This window comes from Acomys russatus, chromosome X, assembly GCF_903995435.1.
Source record: "Acomys russatus chromosome X, mAcoRus1.1, whole genome shotgun sequence".
Lineage (NCBI taxonomy): Eukaryota > Metazoa > Chordata > Mammalia > Rodentia > Muridae > Acomys > Acomys russatus.
The window spans coordinates 14,282,583-14,304,545 of NC_067169.1; the positions used below are offsets into that span (position 1 = coordinate 14,282,583).

At 37.3% G+C, this 21,963-nt stretch overlaps 1 protein-coding gene across 1 annotated transcript in view; it reads right to left on the reverse strand.

Moving 5' to 3' along the window:
* The window catches only part of Usp9x (ubiquitin specific peptidase 9 X-linked), a 115,420-nt gene that overhangs the window by 64,501 nt on the left and 28,956 nt on the right, over nt 1-21,963 (reverse strand). The window contains exons 4-13 of the mRNA XM_051142419.1: nt 21,104-21,183; nt 17,412-17,524; nt 15,702-15,920; nt 9,853-9,968; nt 9,229-9,480; nt 8,864-9,002; nt 4,895-5,047; nt 3,447-3,551; nt 2,527-2,733; nt 1,519-1,655 (exon numbers count right to left, since the gene is read on the reverse strand). Of these exons, the coding sequence (XP_050998376.1) occupies nt 1,519-1,655; nt 2,527-2,733; nt 3,447-3,551; nt 4,895-5,047; nt 8,864-9,002; nt 9,229-9,480; nt 9,853-9,968; nt 15,702-15,920; nt 17,412-17,524; nt 21,104-21,183 (1,521 nt within the window). The remainder of the gene's footprint in view (nt 1-1,518; nt 1,656-2,526; nt 2,734-3,446; nt 3,552-4,894; nt 5,048-8,863; nt 9,003-9,228; nt 9,481-9,852; nt 9,969-15,701; nt 15,921-17,411; nt 17,525-21,103; nt 21,184-21,963) is intronic.

Here is a 21,963-nt window from a genome sequence, read left to right on the forward strand (position 1 = left end):
ACTACAATTAAGCTTAGTTGTTTAGGAACTAGACAATGTTTTAGGTCTAAAATATGCTTTAGGGTCTAGATAGATGTTTTTAAGTTGATATAAGAAAGTGATTTAGGTACAGAACTTTGGACTCACCTGGATAAGATAGACAATGGAATACTTTTTCAAGGATGCCAAATACAAGTGGACTAGGCATTATAAATGTAATTCTTACCCGATAAATTCTAATAGTTGATCTTATTGTATATAGTTTAATGATAAAGGGCCATTTTGTTAAACAAAAAAGGGGATATATAATAGAAGTTTTGGCTTCTTTGTAAACTCAGTTGCGTTATGTAAATGTTTTTGTTCTAATCTCAAGTGTGGGATTTATCTTGAGCTTTGTTTGTCCACACCTGTTAATTGTCTCCTGAGGGGCGTGGCTTTTGTCAGCTGGTACAATCTTCTTCCTGTAGCACATAGAAGGGCATGGTCTAGGGCTCTAGGAATATAAATAAGAGGACAGAGAGAGTGTGGTGGGTGAGCAGTGTTGCTATGTAGCAGTTTGCAGAAGCCAGAGGCACACAGTGTCACAGTTTGAAGCAGACAGATGGGAGACAAACGCTTCGGTGCTCAGTGGCTTGGAAGAGACTGCTCGCTGCATCTGCTGTTGACAGAGATGGGTATAGCCCAAAAGAACCCAATTGGCCCTAAACAGCCAGGAGAAGTAATGGGGCCACCTCACTCTACTAACCTTCTTTCTCCTATGTAGGGTTGGGAGGTAGGTTGAGGCCTAAACACCCCAATTAAAGTAGAGTTTAAAAAGAAAGAGCACTACAACTTTGCTTCTTCTTTTAAAAATATTTTTATTACATGTCTAAGAGTGTTTGCCTACATTTATGTCTATGCACCACCCATGTGCATTGTCTACTGAGGCCAGAAGAGGGCATGGGATCCCCTAAAACTGAAGTTACAAATGATTGTGAACTTAAGCTGAGTCTTTTGAAAGAGTACCCAGTACTCTTAACCATTGTCCCAGCCTTGTGTGTGTGTGTGTGTGTGTGTGTGTGAGGGGGGGGGGTGTTTACTGTGAAACCCAGGCAGGCCTTGAAACCACAGAAATTTATCTACCTCTGTTTCCTGAGTGCTTGAATCAAATGTGTGCACCACCACTCCTGGCCTAAGGAACAATACTAAAAAATATTCAGTGCTCTACCATGCCATCTACTAAATTTCCATGTAATACAATCTTCTAAATTAACCTTAAAAATTGACTACTTAAAATATAAATCTTTTTTTAAAACTATCATGTGATAACATGAAGAAGCAGTATCACCTTGATTCTGATACTGATTACTTAATCCTGGCTTCCTTTTCGTAGCAATGAAACAAAGGAGATAAGGAATGGCAAGATTCTTTGTTCCAAACAGAGCCTTTCTCTTAGCTTCTTGTAACTATATTAATTTTCCTTTAAAATTTATTTTTACCAAATGAAATTAACAAACTGTAAATAAAAACATTTCAATTGTCTAGTTTTAAAAGTCTTACCTCAAATTTTGAGGTGCTTCGCCAAACAAACTACAAATTTCTCTAATTTGTTTCAGTGCAGGAATGACCCATTTGTCATTTGTGCGAAGTTCTTCTATAAAGCGATCTATCCACTGGATCTTCTGTGTGTCCCGGTCCTTAAACAATTTCAATGTTTTACATAGATCAATATGCAGGAGAATTCTATCTCCTCTAAGTCAGAGTATTTACAGATAAGTGTATATTACAGTGCAATTAAGCTAAATTCCAATTATCCATGGAATTATGAGATCATTTTCTTATGACTAACATGATACATAAATATTATACTGTAACTCTAAGTAAAGACTAACCTTTTTAAAAGGTGCTCTAGGTATGTCTTTTGGTTTGTTGTTGTTGTTTTGTTTTGTTCAAGACAGGGTTTCTCTGTGTAGCCTTGGCTGTCCTGGACTTGCTTTGTAGACCAGGCTGGCCTTGAACTCACAGCGATCCGCCTGCCTCTGCCTCCCGAGTGCTGGGATTAAAGGCGTGCGCCACCACGCCCCGCTACTCTAGATGTGTCTTAACTTCACATTTACTATCAAACTCTAAAAAGTCAACACCAAATTTACCACATACATTCTAATGTTCTAAGAGATATTATCTCATCACAGATTCATATATTAACATGTACTAACAACTAACGAAATAAATTCTAATTGTTCATTTATTAGCAAAAAACAAAACCATTTATCTCCAAAGTCATTAACTCAGCTTTAATAATTTATGATCTAATATTCCTTTACCATACACATTTGACAACACTACGACTAAATGGCCTATTGTTTGTACTTTCTCCCATACTCAAATGGTTCATAAAACCTTATTGTAGAGACCTAAGAAAGGCAGACTTACATAAACCATCAATTCTTGAAATCATTAAAAGCATAATGCTAGAATAACCTTAATTATCCTGCTTTAAAAAGCCATCTTACCTAATACTTAAGGAGCAATAAAGTCATAAAACCAAGCCAAACAGCACCCCCTTACCTGGGAGCAGCTATAATCTAGTATTTTGATGTGAGCACTGAGAGCCAGGTCCATAATATCTACAGGCACATCATCGCTGTGAGCTAGATTCCACAGAAGGTTCAATACTTTATGTGCCATCACGCCATCTTTATCATCTTCAGCAAGACGACGAATGAGCTCAAGGAGCTTTTCACGCTGCTTTTTACTTGCATTTGTCCAACTGGCCTAAAAAGATATTTAAATGACAAGAAACCTGTATCTGTTTTTTTCCTCTTCATTTTTAGGTTATGTGTGGGTAGGGTGGTAGATTTGAGTTTGAGGTTACCCTGGTGTATACAGTGAGTTCCAAGCCAGCCAGGGATTCATAGTGAGACCCTCCCCAACTCAAAAAAAAAAGAGGTGCTTGCTATTTAGCAAGTACTTGATAAGCATTTATTAATCCAAAGGGGAATCAGTCAAATATTAAGGAATTGTTTAAGTACAGATTAGGAATAGAATTCCAAAAGGTAATCTGAATTTTGAAAAGGAATGGGAGTCCTTATTAGGGCTAGTAGTACTATCATAAAATGAAAATCAAGTTCCTAGAAAGAAAACACTGGCCTGGCCGTGGTGGCGCACGCCTTTAATCCCAGCACTTGGGAGGCAGAGGCAGGTGGATCGCTGTGAGTTCCAGGACAGCCATGGCTACACAGAGAAATCTTGTCTCAAAAAACAGGAAGGAAGGAAGGAAGGAAGGAAGGAAGGAAGGAAGGAAGGAAGGAAGGAAGGAAGGAAACACTGGCTGAGTCCTTCAAACAAAGTACTTTGACATCAAAGATGATCTTATGAGATTTGTAATTATTTGTTGGTCAAGAACATCGTGCAGTTCTAATCAATTCTATCTAAAAATAAAATGGTGATCACTTTACTGTGTTAAATGTTATTGTCTTAATAATTACCTTAAAGCAATCAAAAAGATGATCAAGTTGTTCAGGAGAAAAGTCCCATGCCAATTTGGCCAGTAGATCATGTACATTCTTTACAATGGCTTCATGTTTCCCTGCCTTTTGAGAAATAAAAAGAAAGATCACATATCACACTACACTGTGAACAACAGAAACATTATAAACACATTGCTGATGACCATCGGGAAGTTATCAACATTTCTGCATCTACATAGTTAATTTTTAAAATCCTGTCAGCCTTTTTAAAAGATTTACTTATTCTGCTTGCATGTATACCTGCACACCAGAAGACTGTACCAGATCTCATTATAGATGGTTATGAGCCACCATGTGGTTGCTGGGAATTAAACTCAGGATCTTTAGAAGAGCAGACAGTGCTCTTAACCCCTGAGCCATCTCTCCAGCCCCTCAACTTTTTAATTACTTTATTGAATGTACTAATTCTGTTTTGCTTTGTTTTTCAAATCAGTTTCTCTGTGTGGCCTTGGCTGTCCTGGAACTTGCTCTGTAGACCAGGCTGGCCTTGAACTCAGAGTTCCACCTGCTTAGGCCTACCAAGTGCTGGTATTAAAGGTGTACACCACCACCGCACAGCAAATATACTAATATTTTAATGTCATAAATAAAGCACATAATTTTTTTTCCTCACAATGAAACTTTAAATAAACTAAAGCAAAGCTATTCTCTGTGTTTATTTTCTTTTTTTCTTTCTTTCTTTCTTTTTTTTTTTTTTTTTTTTTTTTTTTTGGTTCTTCATGACAGGGTTTCTTTGTAACAGCCCTGGCTGTACTGCAATCTCTTTGTAGACCAGGATGGCCTTTAACTCAGAGATCCACCTGGCTCTGCCTCCACAGTGCTCGGATTAAAGGTGTGAGCCACCACGCCTGGCTTATTCTCTGTATTTCTAAACAATAGAAGCAAAAAAAAAAAAAAAAAAAAACCAACAAACAAAACAAAACAAAACAAAACCCAAAGCTTTGTAAATTAGAACTCAACAAGGTTTATACAGTTTCTGGCTCTTAAGGCGGTCGCTAATCTTTCTGAAAGGATTAGTAAGTCTTTTGGAATAAATAATTTAATGATTTAAGTATGCTGAAGAGTTTCTAAGTCAATTAAAAAGTATTAATGTGTATTTTTCAAACAGGAGTTATTTATGTGGTACTAAAGCAAGTACAGTGTGCCACTGAGCTGTATGTATCCCTAGCCCTTGTTTTTTGGGTCAGAATTCTGCTTTGTAGTCTAAGTTACCTTCCAATACATTGATTGTCCCGTTTCTATTTCCTGTGTGCTGATATTATGGATATGCACAAGCACACTCAGCATCCCTATTATTTCATTTTATTTTTTTGCCTCTAACTTTTCCCTAATGTCACCTGTTAAGTATTCAAGCATTGCTGACAATTTCAGGAAGTTTCTAGAAGAATTTCTACAGAAATCGTTACCTGTGCTGCCCAGATATTGTCAAGATCTTGCAAGGTCAGAGCTTTCTCTTTTATGACAAAACGAAGTATCTTTTCTAGTTTCTCTACATACTGTGGTTGATGAAGACTATCCCGTAGAACTATGGATAAAATATTGTTTTGCTGTATCCATTCCTAAATGTAATTTAAAAAACAAGTTAGAAAAAAACCTAAAACAAAGACTTTTTAAAAGTACTATACCATAATTTAAGAATATGTGGGAATCCTAAAGCATATATATTTACAAAATAGTTCACAAGAATAAATCATCATATTAAAACTGCATTACAGTAAGTTCTTTCATCCCTGAAATGGAATCTTGCTGTATATAGCACAGACTAGTCTTAAATGTGTTTTTGTTTTTCATTTTTGGTTTTTCAAGATAGGTTTCCCTGTGTCACGCTGGCTGTCCTAGACTCACTTTGTAGACCAGGCTAGCCTCGAACTCACAGCGATCCACCTGTCTCTTCCTCCTGAGTGCTGGGATTTAAGGGGTGTGCCACCAAGCCCAGCTTAATCTTAAATTTGTGATCTTCCTGCCTCCTCCTCCATCCCAAGTCCTGGGATTAAAGTTAGGAGCTACCATACCTGACACAGTAATTGACTGGGGAGTGTCCTCATAAATTATAAATACTGAATTCATTGAAAAGATAGTCTAAATTCCAGATTTAACTCACAAAAATATCACAATCTCTAAGATTTAAGTAGAATGAGCACAGGGCCAACTTTGCTTACACTAATTCTGCACCAGTACAGTTTTTTCAGTATTTATTTATTATGTATACAGTTTTCTGCCCGCATATACACCTGCTCACAAGAAGGCACCAGATCTCATTACAGATGGTCATAAGCCACCATGTGGTTGGTGGAAATTGAATTTGGGAGCTTTGGAAGACCAGGCAGTGCTCTTAACCTCTGAGCCAGCTCTCCAGTCCCAGAACGGTTTTAATATTGGGTTAAATGATACTTTTTAAAATTACTTTTATTGCGGCCAGGCATGGTGGCACATGCCTTTACTCCCAGCATTGGGAGGCAAATGCAGGCGGATCACTGTGAGTTCAAGGCTAGCCTGGTCTACAAAGTGAGTCCAGGACAGCCAAGGCTACACAGAGAAACCCTGTCTCAAAAAAAAATCAACCAACTAACCAGCAAACCACTTTTAATTATTAATTGATTGCCATGTACCAGTCACTACTGTCACTTATAAATCACCTCTTACATCTTTGAAACAATCAAAGTGAGAGTTGTCTTAGCATAGTAAACACGGTTTGCAGATATAGGCACTGGAATCTAAGTAAGTCTTCATGCTTCCATAATACTGTACTTAAACTAGGCAATAGATTAAACCTCAAGAGCAATAAATTGGAACTCATGATTTTTTTTTTAAAAAAAAAAGATAATCCAGTATGTTTTTACACTACTCAACTTTTAGAATAAAGGTGGGTATACCCAAAATGTTCAACATTTTTTAGTTAGTAAAGCTAAAGTTTTTAATTTTTCCAACTTTTAAAGGATTTTCCTAAAATATAACAAATATATAGCAATGTCAGACTACCATAAAAATTGTTATGCATTTAATGCCATTTTCTATGCTTTAGGATAAGTCACACAGCTCAAGGACCAAAAAACATTCCCTATACAGACAGCCACATGACACACATAAAATTAGATACCCACCATCTTACCTCCTAACAGGGACAAGGTTTAAATATACTCCATGTTATTTCTTTTTGGTGAGAACTGAACCTAAGGCCTCACTGAGCTATAACTCTAGCCTCTCCAACTTTTTTAAAAATCACATTCTAATCATTTCTCCTGTTAAAAGAAGAGATTCTTGAAGAGATATTGGTTTGCTACAGATGTCTCTCGACTGTCACACATGTGCTCAAATGACATGGTTTTTGTAATTTAAATAGTAACATGCTCATTTCAGCTGCCATACATAAAATATATACAGGAAATAAAGTTTTATAAGTATTTAATGCCACAATGATAAAACCTTAAGAACTTTAATAACAAATTCTCAAAATCAGGATAAAAAAGTAATTTGTATAAATACATATATTAGAATATACATAGTCTAATAGATAGATAGATAATGATATTGAGACAGGATCTCAATACGTAGCCCTGGCTAGCCTGAATCGTGTAGGAGATCTTCTGGCCTCAGACTCTCCAGTGCTGAGATTACAGTTGTGCTCCACCACAACCAACTGTGTATTTTGTGTTTTCAAGCCATTGGTCATACGGACAAACCCTTTCTTTTATTATGCTTCAATTACTATCTCATGAATTCCCTAGCTTATTTCTATTTTAATTAATTTCCCAATTTCTATAGCAAAACTTGGAATAACCTAGTAATTACATCCAACAATAAATTTATCAAAGACATGCTCAGCCACAAAATAATTATGCTGCTTTAGAAAGTTCAAGATTGATGCTCCACCATACAACAAGGACATATGCTCAACTATGTTCATAGCAGCTTTATTCGTAATAGCCAGAATCTGCAAACAACCTAGATGTCCCTCAACTGAAGAATGGATGAAAGAAATTGTGGCAAATTTACACAACGGAATACTACTCAAAGTATTAAAAACAAGGAAATCATGAAATTTGCAGGCAAATGGATGGAACTAGAAATGATCATTCCAAGTGAGATAACCCAGACCTAGAAAGACACACATAGTATATACACTTCTATGTGTATGTTAGCCATTTGGTACAAGATAAACATACTACAATGCACAGACATGAAGAAGGTAAGTAACAAACAGAGGATCCAAGGGAGGACGCTTAAATCTCACTCAGAAAAGGAAATAGAATACACAGAGATAGTGGTTGAAGAAAGGGAACAAGGTAGGAGAGGGAGCACGAAGAGAAATAAGGATGGAGATCAGGCCTGGGGAGGCAGGGGCAGGGATGGGCTGGGGGGGGGGGGGTATGGGCAGACCAAAGACCTATAGAGAAAAGAGAAACTGTGGGTGGGGCATCTCTGTGACAAGCTGGAGACCTTAAGTCAGAATAGACTTCTGGGAGGGTATAAGGGGAACTCTTACTGAGACTCCCAGTAGTAGGTACCATGGAGACTAAAGAAGGCACCCTCTAACTAGACAGACAAAGGCTCCTAATGGAGGGAGGAGAATGCCAACCCACCCACAAAAACTTTTATTCAAAACTTAGCCTGTCTTCAAGACAAAACAGATAGAAACACTGAGGGAATGCCTGGCCCAACCCAAGACCCACACCATGGAAGAGAGGCAATCCCTGACACTATTAAAAAATACCCTACTATACTTGCAGACAGGAGCCTATCAGAGTTGTCCTGGGATGCTCTACCCAGCAGTGATTCAGAAGCAGAGACTCATAATCAGTCAAACAACTGATGTAGCACAAAGTCTAGTGGAAAAGAGGAGCTTCACAAGAAGACTCCACAGAGCCCGGAGGGGCGTGGAGTCTGAAGCACCAACCAATGACCATGCATGAACTGGACATAGATCTCCAACACAGATGTAGCTTATAGGAAACTCAGGCTTCACGTGGGTCCACTAGTAAAGGGAGTTAGGGCTGTCTCTGACATGGACTCTGTTGCCTGCTTTTCAATCACCTTTCCACGAGACTGCTTTGCAAGACCACAGGGAAAGAGGACAAACTCAGCCCTGATGCAACTTGAGGAGCTGTCCTCTTTTCTAAGGAATGGGGGGAGGAGAAAGGGAAGATGGGATCAGGAAAAGAAAGGGGAAGGGGCTATAACCATTGTATAAGGTGAATAAATTAACTTTTTAAAAGTTCAAGATTAACAAAGTCGTAAATGAATCAAAACATTCAATTTTCAACTTTAATTGAGAATGCCAGCACTACTTGTTTTAGTAACAGCCATTCTAGGCTTAAGTATTTATTTACTTAAAAAAAAAAAAAGAAAGAAAGAAAGAAAGAAAAGAAAGGACTCACAGCCATCCTCTCTGCTGTGAGCCACTCTTCTTCCTCAGGATTGCCATGACGATGGGTATAATATGACACACTAGAAATCACCTTATTAACTTCATTCAGTGCATTCATCTTTCCATTGAAAGAAGAAATTTGCAATAATCTGTAAGAGAAATCAGTTGTAAACAGATTTTTTAAATTTATGGATATAGCTGGGTGTGGTGGTACACGCCTTTAATCCCAGCACTTGGGAGGCAGAGGCAGATGGATCTCTGTGAGTTTTGAGGCCAGCCTGGTCTACATAAGTTCAGGACAGCCAAGGCTACACAGAGAAACCCTGTCTCGAAAAAAATTATAGATATGATTATTTCCAAAAATAGAAAACTTACCTAAGTATCATTTTTAACCTAAATATTTCTAAGTTCTTTACAGTTTCTTCTTGTCCAGGAACTCGTGAAGCTAAATTCTTCAATGATTTAATAATCATTGAAAGAGCATCATTTTTGGCTTCATTCTTTGCTTCTTTTTTCAGCTCTTCATCGGTTAAATTTTCTAAAAACTGTGGAACCATTTCTATTATTGGAAGAAAGTATTTTTTCACCGCGTGGAGAGTGAGAAACTCATAGCACTGTCCAAATGGTCTGAAATAAGATAGGAAACGTCTGTAATACTCAATTTCTTAAAATCAATTTAGAAAATCTTCATAGTCATATATTAACTTTTAAAAACATCCAATTAACAAAATTTTTTTGGTGTGTGTGTGTGTGTGTGTGTGCGCGCACGCGCATGCATGTTTTCCTATTTGGACTAGGTATTTGCATGTGAGTGCAGGTGTGCTCAGAGGCCAGAGATGTTGGATCCCCTGGAGCTGCCTGCCAGAGGAACTGGGAATGAAACTCAGACAGACCATCTGAAAAAAAGGGTCAGTTTAGCTGTTGAGCCATCTCTCCAGCCCCAATTACCCCACTTCTAAATTGAACACATTTAACATTTAACTTTAAAATGTAACTTACTTAATAAGGGCTGCAATTATCTGAACATTTAATGCTGATCCATTAATAAAACGATCATGCAGTGTTTGGAATCCATTTAAAGTGCCAAATTTGTTGAGGAGATCCACCAGCCATCCCTGCAATACAATTACCAAGTTTACTTTCTTGGAGTTTAGGAAAAACAAAGACTATTTTAATTGATATATTAAAACCAATTAATGTCAAATCATTCTATAAAAGGCTTCAAAACGTGCACAGTAATCTACCTGTGATGAAGTTAACTAACTAGCATGAATTAGATTACAAGAAAACTACACTGCTCACTTCAGTGTTGCTGGTGAAGAATTAAAACCATGTTTCTGTTTCAGCAATCCCACTGTAAGAGAATACAACTTTCCTAAATACCTACAACACCTATATTAAAACAATTTATGGTACTAGAGAGATGGCTCAGAGGTTAAGAGCACTGGCTGCTCTTCCAGAGGTCCTGAGTTCAACTCCCAGCAACCACAAGGTGGCTCACAACCATCTATATAATGAGATCCGGTGCTCTCTTCTGGCGTGCAGGTGTACATGCAGGCAGAATACTGTATAAATAATAAAGAAATCTTTTTTAAAATTTTTATAAGGTTTTTTAAAAAAATCTGAAATAGCCGGTATGGTATCACACACCTGTAATCACAGAACTCTGTGGGTTCAAGGCCAGCCTGTTCTACAAAGCGAGTCCCGGACAGCCAGGACTACAAGAGAAACCCTGTCTCAAAAAACAAAAACAAAATACAAAAAAATCTGAAATAACAGATCAAAGAAAAGTATTCAATAATCGGGTAAGTATTTAAATGTTTCATATAAACAAAATAATCTTGATGCCTAAAAGGGAACTGTCAACTGAAAACTAACCCGTATGTTGTAGGAATTGAACATTTGCGTACTATGAGCAAAGGCTTGGGTTTGATAAACTACTTATATTACAGAAAGAACAAATTTTACTGTGGTATTTGTGTTGCTAAATGACCACAACATCTGCATACGTTTGTTGAGTTATATGAATGCATTTGGTTCCCATTTTATGTATTAATAGCTTTGCTATTTTAAAAAACTTAAAATTAACTAAATATTACAAGAGAAGTAAAAATACCTGAAAGCTAAGTACTAAAGACAGCCATTTACACCTTGCCACCCTCCAAAAGGCCATGTTTTAAAAACCAATGAGGGGAAGCCATTTCTCTATTATGCCCTAAGCAAAAATACCTACAGCTATTTTCAAAGGGTGAATGGTAAATAAAAGATTTTAATTTAGTATTTGTTTTCAAGAGCAAATATAGTAAACTAATTGTAGCAATCTAAATTCTAAGTTCTTTAAGACATCTATACTACCATATTCTAGTACATTTAATAATTTCCTATCTTTTAAACCACTCTTTGAAGACCATTTCTAGTTCATTAAACTCTCAATATTTAATTTTATGTGCATTTGTGCTTGCATGCATTTGCACTGAGTACATGTCTGGAGGCCAGAGGCCAGAAAAGAGCATCAGATCCACGAGAGCTGAAATTAAGGATGATTGTGAGCCACCATGTGGGTGCTGTGAACTCAATCCAGTTCCTCTACAAGAGTAACAAGTGCTCTTTGTGCACTTAACTATTCAATTCACCAGATCCCTTTAAAAAAAAAAAAAAAGAGTGAGCTGGGCGAGGTAGTGCACGCCTTTAATGCCAGCACTTGGGAGGCAGAGGCAGGTGGATCACTGTGAGTTCGAGGCCAGCCTGGTCTACAAAGCGAGTCCAGGACAGCTAGGACTATTACACAGAGAAACTGTCTTGAAAAACAAAACAACAACAAAGTGCACTACTTGTTATGCAATGTTACCATATTTTCCAGCATATACAACAACTTTTTAACCCTGAAAAATACATGCCAAAGTCAGGGGCCATCTTATATGCCAAATACCTGCAGCTTGCTACTCCTTGCTTCGTATGTCCAGTGCATATAGTGAGGAGTGCCACAGCTGATTCCCCACTATGAAGCAGAGAGGAGCACCTATACACATCTGCTGTATGGATTGACTCTCCTTGTGGAGCATGCTTTAAAGGGTCAGTGTAGGCTGGCAATAGCTGTCATCCGGCAAGTGCCTGGATGTCTGTGTTCTGCCTGCAAATGGACACATGCCCAAGTCTACTGCACAGGGTATGCATTAGAAGAGGGGTAGTCTTAAATGGTGGGTATACTCCAAACTATTTTAACTGGAAAAGTTGGGGGGGGGGGTCATCTTATATGTCCAGTAGTCTTGTCCGCTGGAAATTACAGCTTTTTTTTTTTTTTTAATTTATAACTAAAATGAGACCATTGAGCTGATATACTTACATGTATATTCTTTTTCTTTTTGGTTTTGATTTTTGGTTTTTCGAGACAGGGTTTCTCTGTGTAGCCTTGACTGCCCTGGACTCGCTTTTGTAGACCAGGCTGGCCTCGAACTCACAGCGATCCGCCTGCCTCTGTCCCCGAGTGCTGGTATTAAAGGTGTGGGTCACCACCAACCAGCCTCCTCTGTTTTTAAGACTTTACATTTACGAGTATTTTGTCTGCATGTATATGTATCACATGCCGGTAGAAATCAGGAGGCATCAGATATCTTGGAACTGACAACATCAAACCAGCCCTACATTTAAAAAAAAATTTTTTTTGAAGGTCTGGAGAGATGGCTCAACAGTTAAGAACACTGTCAGCTCTTCCTGAAGTCCTGAGTTCAATTCCCAGCAACTACATAGTGGCTCACAACCATCTATAATGTGATCTGATGCCCTCTTCTGTCATACAGGCAATACATGCACATAGAGCACTCATCTACAGAAAACTACCATGTTTCTAAAAAAATTTTTTAATAATTCCATAGACTAGAATGTGCACCTCTTTTAAATGTAGTTTTACTTGGATTTTTGATACGTGTCTCTTTTTACAAGAACAGCATACATGCTGGGTGTAATGGCACACACCTTTAATCCTAGAACTCGGGAGACAGAGGCAGGCAGATCACTGAGAGTCTTGTCTACATATTAAGCCCACCGCTACATAACAAAGAAGTTTTGTATACGAATTTTACCTGAGCCCTTTCCCCTTTTAACTAATCAAGTTTTCTATTTTAAACAGTCAATCTCATTTAATTAATTTTAAAACATTGGGGAGAGGTATGATACAGTTGAGATAGCACTATGTTCTCAGATAGGCAATAGCTTTAGTTCATGTCATTGGCTAAAAGTCAAGGCTACATGAGTTCAACATCTGGGGTAAGTAAAGACCTAGCCACAAGCCAGGAGTAGTGGCGCACACCTTTAATCCCAGCACTCAGGAGGCAGATTGCTGTGAGTTTGAGGCCAGCCTGATCTACAAAGTGAGTTTAAGACAGTCAAGGCTATACAGAAAAAGCCAAAAAACAAAAAACATGCGGAGATGGAATGCAGGCATCCAGTCCAAGATAGCCAAGACTAACAGAGACCCTGTGCGTGGTTGGGGGCCGGGGGGGGGGGGGGGGGGGGGAGCAGCGGCTAGCCACAATCAGGGTTAGGATTAAGTAGGAAGGCTGAAAAGTTGGAAGCTCTGTAATTTGCAACTTTTCAAAAATCAACACCACAAGTTACTAAATACCATAACGTCATTTATAATTTAGAAATTACACCCCCATCAGCTATCTTTGATTTTCTGAATTTTGCCACCACAAGCTAAGCACTACTGATATAAAAATCCTGAATCTAAAAACTTTGAGCAATTACACATTTCAAATTTTTTGAATTAGTGAGTAATCTATGAAATATTCCAAAATGGGGAAGGGGATCTAAAACTCTTCTAGTTCCATAAAGGATATCTCAACCCTTAGAGAGTAAGAAAAAAAAAATAGAGAAATTTATATTTCCTTTAGGTTTCATATCAAGGTGTCTACATCCAACTAGGAACAGAGTTGAAATTCCGACTACTACATCCTTGGTAACTTTTTTTAACTTTATAGAGATTAAACAATGAAAAGCCACGAAATTGCTCAGCTTTTAGTAGCTAGTAGGTAACTCCATTATAACTATAATCTAAGCAACAGACACACACACAAACTCAAAGGCTTTGAAAGTCTATCTTTTTTTGACAGTTTGTGTAAAAATCAGATTTCAGATACATAAAAGTATCATCAGCCAGACATTTCTACAAAACTTCACTTAGCCATGTTAAATCAACTCATTTTCTGGGAGCCTCTTAAGCAGATCACTGACCCACTGAGGGAAAAAAATAAAAGAAATGTAGGTATAGACAGAACCACCTCCCCCTCACCCCCAGCTCCCCACTCGCCACCCTGGCTTCTCTGTGCATTCCTGGATGTCTTAGAATTCCCTTTGTAGACCAAGCTAGCCTTGAACTCAGAGATTCATCTGCCTCTGCCTCTGGGATTAAAGGTATGTGTCACCATGTGAGGCTAGAAGGAACTTTTGATTTTGAATATTATCCTTACCTTTGATGATAACTAGATCCCACACTCAAGCAAAACAAGCCAACTAGTCGCAACAATATAAACTATAAAAGTAAGTTTTATGTTTAACACACTGGCTAATGATTTCAAGCTCTAACAAAATAAACCAAACACTGAACACGAGACTTTCAATTTTTTTGGTTGGTTACAAAAGGGGGGGAAAAAAAATCACATTCCTTAAAATGTCTCTTCCTAGGGACTAGATAGGTGTCTCAGCTCTTAAGCATTGACTACTCTTACAGAAGAATTGGGTTCAATTCCCAGTAAACACATGGTGACTCACAAAGCTCTGTAACTCCAGTTCAAAGGGATCCAAGGCTCTCTTCTGGCCTCTGAAGAGCACCAGGTTTGCACATGGTATACAAACATACATGTAGGTAAATTACTAATGCACATGAAATTTTTAAAAAATAAATCTTGAAAAAGTGGCCCTAAAATCTAAATCTAAAAATTATGTATTGTGGGCTGGAGAGAGGCAGCTCAAGGTACTGACTGCCAAAGGTCCTGAGTTCAATTCCCAGCAACCACATGGTGGCTCACAACCATCTATAATGAGATCTAATGCCCTCTTCTGGTGTGCAGGCATACATGTAGGTAGAATATTGTATAAAATAATAAATAAATCTTTTTTAAAATTATATATTGCTAGCCCTTACTAAAGAAAATAAAAATTATAAAAGTATACATTTTAAGGAATAAAAAACCACCAAGTACAGTCCGATTATACTATTATAGGAATTTTGTGTTTGTTTTCAAGTACATAATTTAGTAAACTTTAAAAAATTTACTATGTTGCTATTTTATAATTTCTATTATTTTACTTTTGTCATGTATTATTAAGCAGGTATAGCATATATCTATTTTGAAATAATTTAAGAAAAAACAGAATACACAAACTCATCATGGCCTTATTGATCCACACCTGAGGTTTTTAAATCAGTCATAATCTCCTCTATTATCAGAAAATAAATAAATGTCAGTCCCAAATTATGACTATTTCCGGGTTGAGTAAAAGATAACAGGAATAAACTATAGTTAATTAACATAGAGAAAAATCTTACAATAACTTAAGCACTGATGACTATGCAGAAAGGCTCTTGATGCAACATACGTTCATTGAAAGTCTCAAAGCACATTTGGTTGTCAGATCTCGACTATTACTACACAGAAAAACTAAACAGTAGTAGGAACAATGAAACATAAATTTGGTACAAAATAAAGAACTCAAACCATAATGCAGAATCCCTTTCAGAATATAATTAAATCAGTCTGTTGTCACCTTAACAGGAGACTGAGATTAAAGTTTTGCGGTAGGATAAACCAATCTTAATATTTAAATTAGAAAACAACAAACCAACATACTTTTGGTGACCGAGGGTCTGGAGAACGAGCAAAGAGTTCATCTTCAGGCAACTGAACACTTGAGGACACTGATTCGCAAGGACGTGTACCATTGTAGATATGGAATTTGCAATGAGGATTTAAGGCCATGGCAAGAAGTTCTAGAAGTGGAAACCAGTCTTGGGCTAACTTAGCCACACATAGCTCCACCAGGCGATGAGTATTGTTAATAATACATCTCTGTTATATGGAGGAAAAGTAATTTAGAAAATGAAAACACAAAAAAGAAAAAGAAAAAAAAAAAAAGAAAATGAAAACACTGCAATTTCAAACAAAAGTTGCAACCCTAACTACCCTTAATAGTAAAAGAGCTCCCCGCTTTTAATTTTTATTTATTTATATTGTTTTTTAGAGACAGGGTTTCTCTGTATAGCCCTGGTTGCCCTGGACTTGCTTTGTAGATCAGGCTGGCCTCAAACTCACAGAGATCTGCATGCCTTTTCCTCCCAAGTGCTGGGTTTAAAGGTGTGCACCACCACACGTGGCTGAACTCCGCATTTTTTTAATACTGATTACTTGAATTATATTTAACTCAATAGTACTATGGCCAAATTAATTTGCTTTCAAAAAGCAGCTTGCTTAAAATGAAGTGGGTACTATGAATTGTCAAATTCTACTATATGTCTTCAGACAAGATACAAATTCCTGGTTTTCTAAAATTGAAGGAATATATCAATTATCCCAGATGGAATACTATACACTGCCAAGATCTGTATCTGTCAATCTAAGAAATTATGTTAAGCCCGATGCTGGGCCTTTTACCCCATAGTTATAACTGAAAAAAAAAAATCCAGAACACAAAAACATCTGTTTTATGACTATTCCATAGTGAAACAACTTAACAGGTTTATAGCATTTAAGATGTCTTAATTAGTCCAAAAACAATTTCTTTTGTTCTTGAAGTAAAATCTGATTGCATTCTACAAATAAGTATTTGTTCTTGCCTTTGCTCATCATTTGGAGATATTAGGGACCTCCAATTACTTAAGTAGGCTTCATTTAAAATGAGAATTCTGATGCTACAACTGTTTAAATAGTAGCTCGTGATTTAAATACTTAGGAGTTTCAGGTACCCAAACTAAAATATACGTTTCTTTGTTGTCCTTTTCTCCATAGTGAGTTCATTTCTCGTTACTTTTACAGCACTAACTTTTCTGGTGCCCCAGATATGTGTTATATTTCCCCTTCTTGTGCATTTTGCCTTCCTTAATACATAAAATAGTGATACATCTTACAATTGACCTTCCTAAGGTCACTTGGCACTGGAGAGCCAGCGAAAACAATTAAACCAAGTTATTTTCATTTTGTTTCGTTGGTTTTTCAAGACAGAACTTCCCTTTGTAGCCTTGGCTGTCCTGGACTCACTCTGTAGACCAGGCTAGCCTCGAACTTACAGTGATCCATCTGCCTCTGCCTCCTCAGTGCTGGGAGTAAAGGTGTGCGCCACCACGCCCAGCTAAACCAAGTTATTTTTAACTCTATAATCTCACGCTAATTTTAAATACCCATGTTGCCTCCTAAAGAGATGATTTACAATGAAATTACTTTAGAAGCTACACTTTTTATACTCTAACAGGCCAAATATATCATATACAAACACCCACATACTCGTCCATCCCATCCAAAGAGCACTACATAATCTGCCTTTTAATAGTCAAATGGAAAACTCACATGAATTTCAAACTTCCAGCCACTCACTGCTTCATCTGTAAGGATTTTTGTGAATGAGATTGTTAGCCCATCTCGGAAAAATCGCTGACAGGCTTCACTTTTAACATCAAGGCCTAAGAAAGGAGAGGAAAAAATAATAATGGTCAGAACTATGATAAAGACATAAGTAATCAGAAACCTGGATGTCAGGCTAGCAGTTGCGGAGTACACCTGGAAAAAAATAGTTATAGCATTATCATAACACTATTATTTCAAAATTTCTTCTACAGTCAGAAAGAAAAATTAACTCAGAATTACTATTTAAAGAAACTTTTCAGTATGTATGTATAAGGGCCTAAGTGTATGCCATGTTGAATGCAGGTATTCCAAGAGCTCAGAAGAGGGTGTCTGGAGCTCAGGTGGTGCAATCAGTTAGTACGCATGGTACCTATACAGAAGAGGGTGTCTGACTGCATTATAGGTGGTTGTAGGCCCAGTCATGGGTACTAGAAACCAAATCTGAGTCTCCTCTCCAAGAGCAGCAAGCATTCATAACTAATTACCCAGATATCTTTTTAGGCTGCTCAAATTAAATTTTAAACTAATTAAGCAAAATATATTTAATATGATAATATTAGCAATAACTCAGGGCTGGGGATATAGCTCATTGAGAGGGCAGCTAGTCTAACATGTACATGGCCTTAGGTTTAATCAATGGAGTAAAAATAAATGCTACAAATAATGACATTCTATATTTTAAGCCCAAAATGATGGTCATTACCATGTGATAGACTCCAAATTATTTCATAGCATTTTGGTCTGAAATAAGCGTTTAAATTTTACATTTCATAATTATCTTTGAAATATTAGTTTGCAAACTATATACTTCATACCTACTCATATCTTTACTATTCTCCAAATGATCAAGCTAAATGTTGTGTTCCTTGTTCTATTATCTACACATCTCTTTCTTCCAAGAACCTATTTTCTTTCACGTTTCTTTTTTTGTTTTGTTTTGTTTCTTTTGTTTTGTTTGTTTATTTTTTGGTTTTTCGAGACAGGGTTTCTCTGTGTCTCCTTGGCTGTCCTGGACTCGCTTTGTAGACCAGGCTGGCTCGAACTCACAAAGATCTACCTGCCTCTGCCTCGTGAGCGCTGGGATGAAAGGCCTGCACCACCACCGCCCGGCTCTTCCATGTTTTTTAAAAAGTGCATTGTTTGTGTGTCTATGCACAATGTGGGGGGAGAGGTACGATGGAGTGCATATGGAGAGCAGAGGACAACTGTGGAGTCTACTCTTTTCACTTTAAGCGGATATGAGGTCACCAGGCCATCTTGCCAACCCTATACATCTTTGCTTCATCTCATCTAATTTAAAAAAGACAACAGAGTCCTGTGTCATTAAATACAACAAATGTCTTTTAACATCTCTATTTGTACAAAAAAGTATTTGATTTTAATTGTACAATACAGGTGACATTTAAATTTTTAAACTGAGCCTTAAATAAACTATGGTACTAAAAATAAATAGGGGAGAGGGAGACAAGCCACTGAATGTCAGTGGTATTAACTGAAATACAATGTTTACTACACAGCTAATATTTAGGTTATAACTAGCAATGTTCATTTAAATTGTAGAAAACAATCATCATCTGATGAACTTATTTCAAGACTGATAAGGCATTAACAGACATTCTTTAAACAAAGGAGGAATATTTGATATGAGGTAAACTTTTCCTTTGCCAGAGAGTGACATGAACCCAGCAAGGTGCTATAAAGATGTTATTTTGAAAATAGCTAATATATATTGCTTATTTTCAGTTATAGCACAGCCATAGAATAAGTGTCGCCAATGGCTTGTTTGGTCACCACTCTGTGATGACATGAAAACAGTAGGGGTTTGCCCTCAAAAGTGATTTGCTCTCAAAAGACCCCATATGTTTCCTTCTTTTGTATCTTGGACACCAAAAAGTGAAGAGCTTTGCTCCACCTACACTCTCCCTTGGCCCAATTTATCATACTATAAAATCTCCCCAAACTATGAGCCAAAATAAACCTTTTCTGTCTGTAACCTCATTTTCATAGCAATAAAAAGATAATACAAAAGACTGATTCAGAAAATAAAATGTTGGTCCTTTTTCATTTCCAGTGTCTTAGCACACACCTTTAATCCCCAACATTCAAGAGGCCTGGTCTAAAAAATGAGTTCAAGGACAGCCAGGGCTACTCAAGGGAAAGCCTGACTTGAAAAAGAACAAAACAGGGGGCTGGAGAGATGGCTCAGTAGTTAAGAGCACCGCCTGCTCTTCCAAAGGTCCTGAGTTCAATTCCCAGCAACCGCATGGTGGCTCACAACCATCTATAATGGGATCTGAGGTCCTCTTCTGTAGATAAAGCACTCAGATACAATAAATAAATAAACTTTAAAAAAAAAAGAACAAAACAAACAATAAACTAAAAAAATCCAGTGCCTTAAAAAAATGAGCTGAGTACCACAAACTACTAAGAGAATTTGGCTGCATCAGAAACAGACCAGAGTAATTTAATCATATTGCTCAATTTCAACATTAACCTTTCAGTTCTGGACAACTGAGTACCAGATTCCTTTAACTGGGTTTTTAGTATTTCTTTTAAACAGAACTACTAGGTCTTTTTCTCTTTTAGAGAAAAAAAAATATCACAATCTGTTTAAAAAAAAGATAGATAGATAGATAGACAGACAGACAGAGAGAGAGAGAGAGACAGAGACAGGGTTTCTCTGTGTATCCTTGGCTGTCTGGACTCACTTTGTAAACCAGGCTGGCCTCGAACTCACAGAGATCCGCCTGCCTCTGCCTCCCAAGTGCTGGGATTAAAGGCATGTGCCAATCATGCCCAGCTTTAAAAAAAATTTTTTTTAAGTCTACTTTTATTTAAAAACACATTACTGGGACTGCCATATGGCTAAGTCTATAAAAACAATTGCTACCAAGGCTGACAACCTTTCCATCCCTGGGACCTACCGGGTGGTTGGAAACATACAAAAACTACACACACAATGAATAAACTAATAAAAAGAAATTGACAAAATAGTTATCTTAATTCAAAGAATCATGGAGTAAGAGTTTGGAAAAGACTTTTTTGATTCAGGAAAGCTTGTAATTTTTAAGTTTATACATTATTGATCTCAAGACCAGAAATGCCTAGGATACTCACCATCCCCTTTTCCCACTACTGCAGGTAGTTAAACCTGACTGATACTTGTAATGTGTATCACCTACAAAGTATTTAATTATAAAACCTTCTGTGTATATTAAGGAATTCCCATAACAGGACTTGAGTTTTGTTTTTGAGACAGGGCTTCTCTGTGTAGCCCTGGCTGTACTGGACTTGCTTTGACCAGGCTGGCCTTGAACTCACAGTGATTCCGTGGCCTCTGCCTCCAGAGTGCTGGGATTAAAGGCATGCAACACCACACATGGCTAACAGAACTGTTTTAAATCATTGAGAGACTGCAAATCTAAACAAGGGACTTTCTCTTTAGAAATATGAATATATTTACATTTTACGTGTAGCTCTCTTGAGGGTTGTGCTTTTTAAAGGAATGTGACCTCTATTTGTAAGCTAAATATGTACATTTGCTATGTTTCAACAGGAAAATGAAGTTTTCAGGAATTAAGTGAAAATATATCTAGCAACATGTATTTAGAAAAGTATGACACACAGAGACATACCTTTCTTACTAAGATCAATAGCAGCTTCTAGAAGCACTTCTAATTCCCCTTTCGGCAAAACTGGAACAACCCATCGAGGCCTAGGAATTTATAAAATAAAGAGGCTTACTTGGTTATGCTCTAAATAAAAGAGGCACTATAGTCAGTTACTAATTATAATTATTTTACTATGAAAATATTATATATTAACTAAAATAACAGTAAGTATTAAAACAGTGGGGCTGGCTGAATGGCTTTTTACAATTAAAGTATCATTTGTTGTCTCTACAAGCAGACTTTTAAAAAACAATAAAACTACTATAATAAAATACAAATTAGACATCACAGAGGCCTATTATGAAAACTTCACAGGAAGGAGCTTTTAAGATTCAGATTAGGGGGCTAGAGAGATGGCTCAGAGGTTAAGAGCACTGGTTGCTCTTCCAAAGGTCCTGAGTTCAACTCCCAGCAACCACACAGTGGCTCACAACCATCTATAACAGGATCTGATGCCCTCTTTTGGCATGTAGGTATACATGCAGTCAAAACACTGTATATATAATAAATAAATAAACCTTTAAAAAAAAGACTCTGATTATAAAAGGCCTTAAACTTCCTCATAAGGAACAAAAACTTCAGGAGGCCAAAACTGACTTATGCTTCATAATCCATCAACTTTTTCTAAAGGATCTCCAGAATCCGCAAGGTTTCCCTCAAACAAGGACTCAAGCCTTTTCTCTAGTCTCAGTGTGCACCCAACCATCTGGCCATTCATTGTTTTCATAGGCCTTCCTGATCATCACCATTTAACTCACTCATTGCTCCCCACGAGAGCCAAGCTTCTACCCAAGCAATGAAAGCCCTGAAGAGCTGGTGAGATT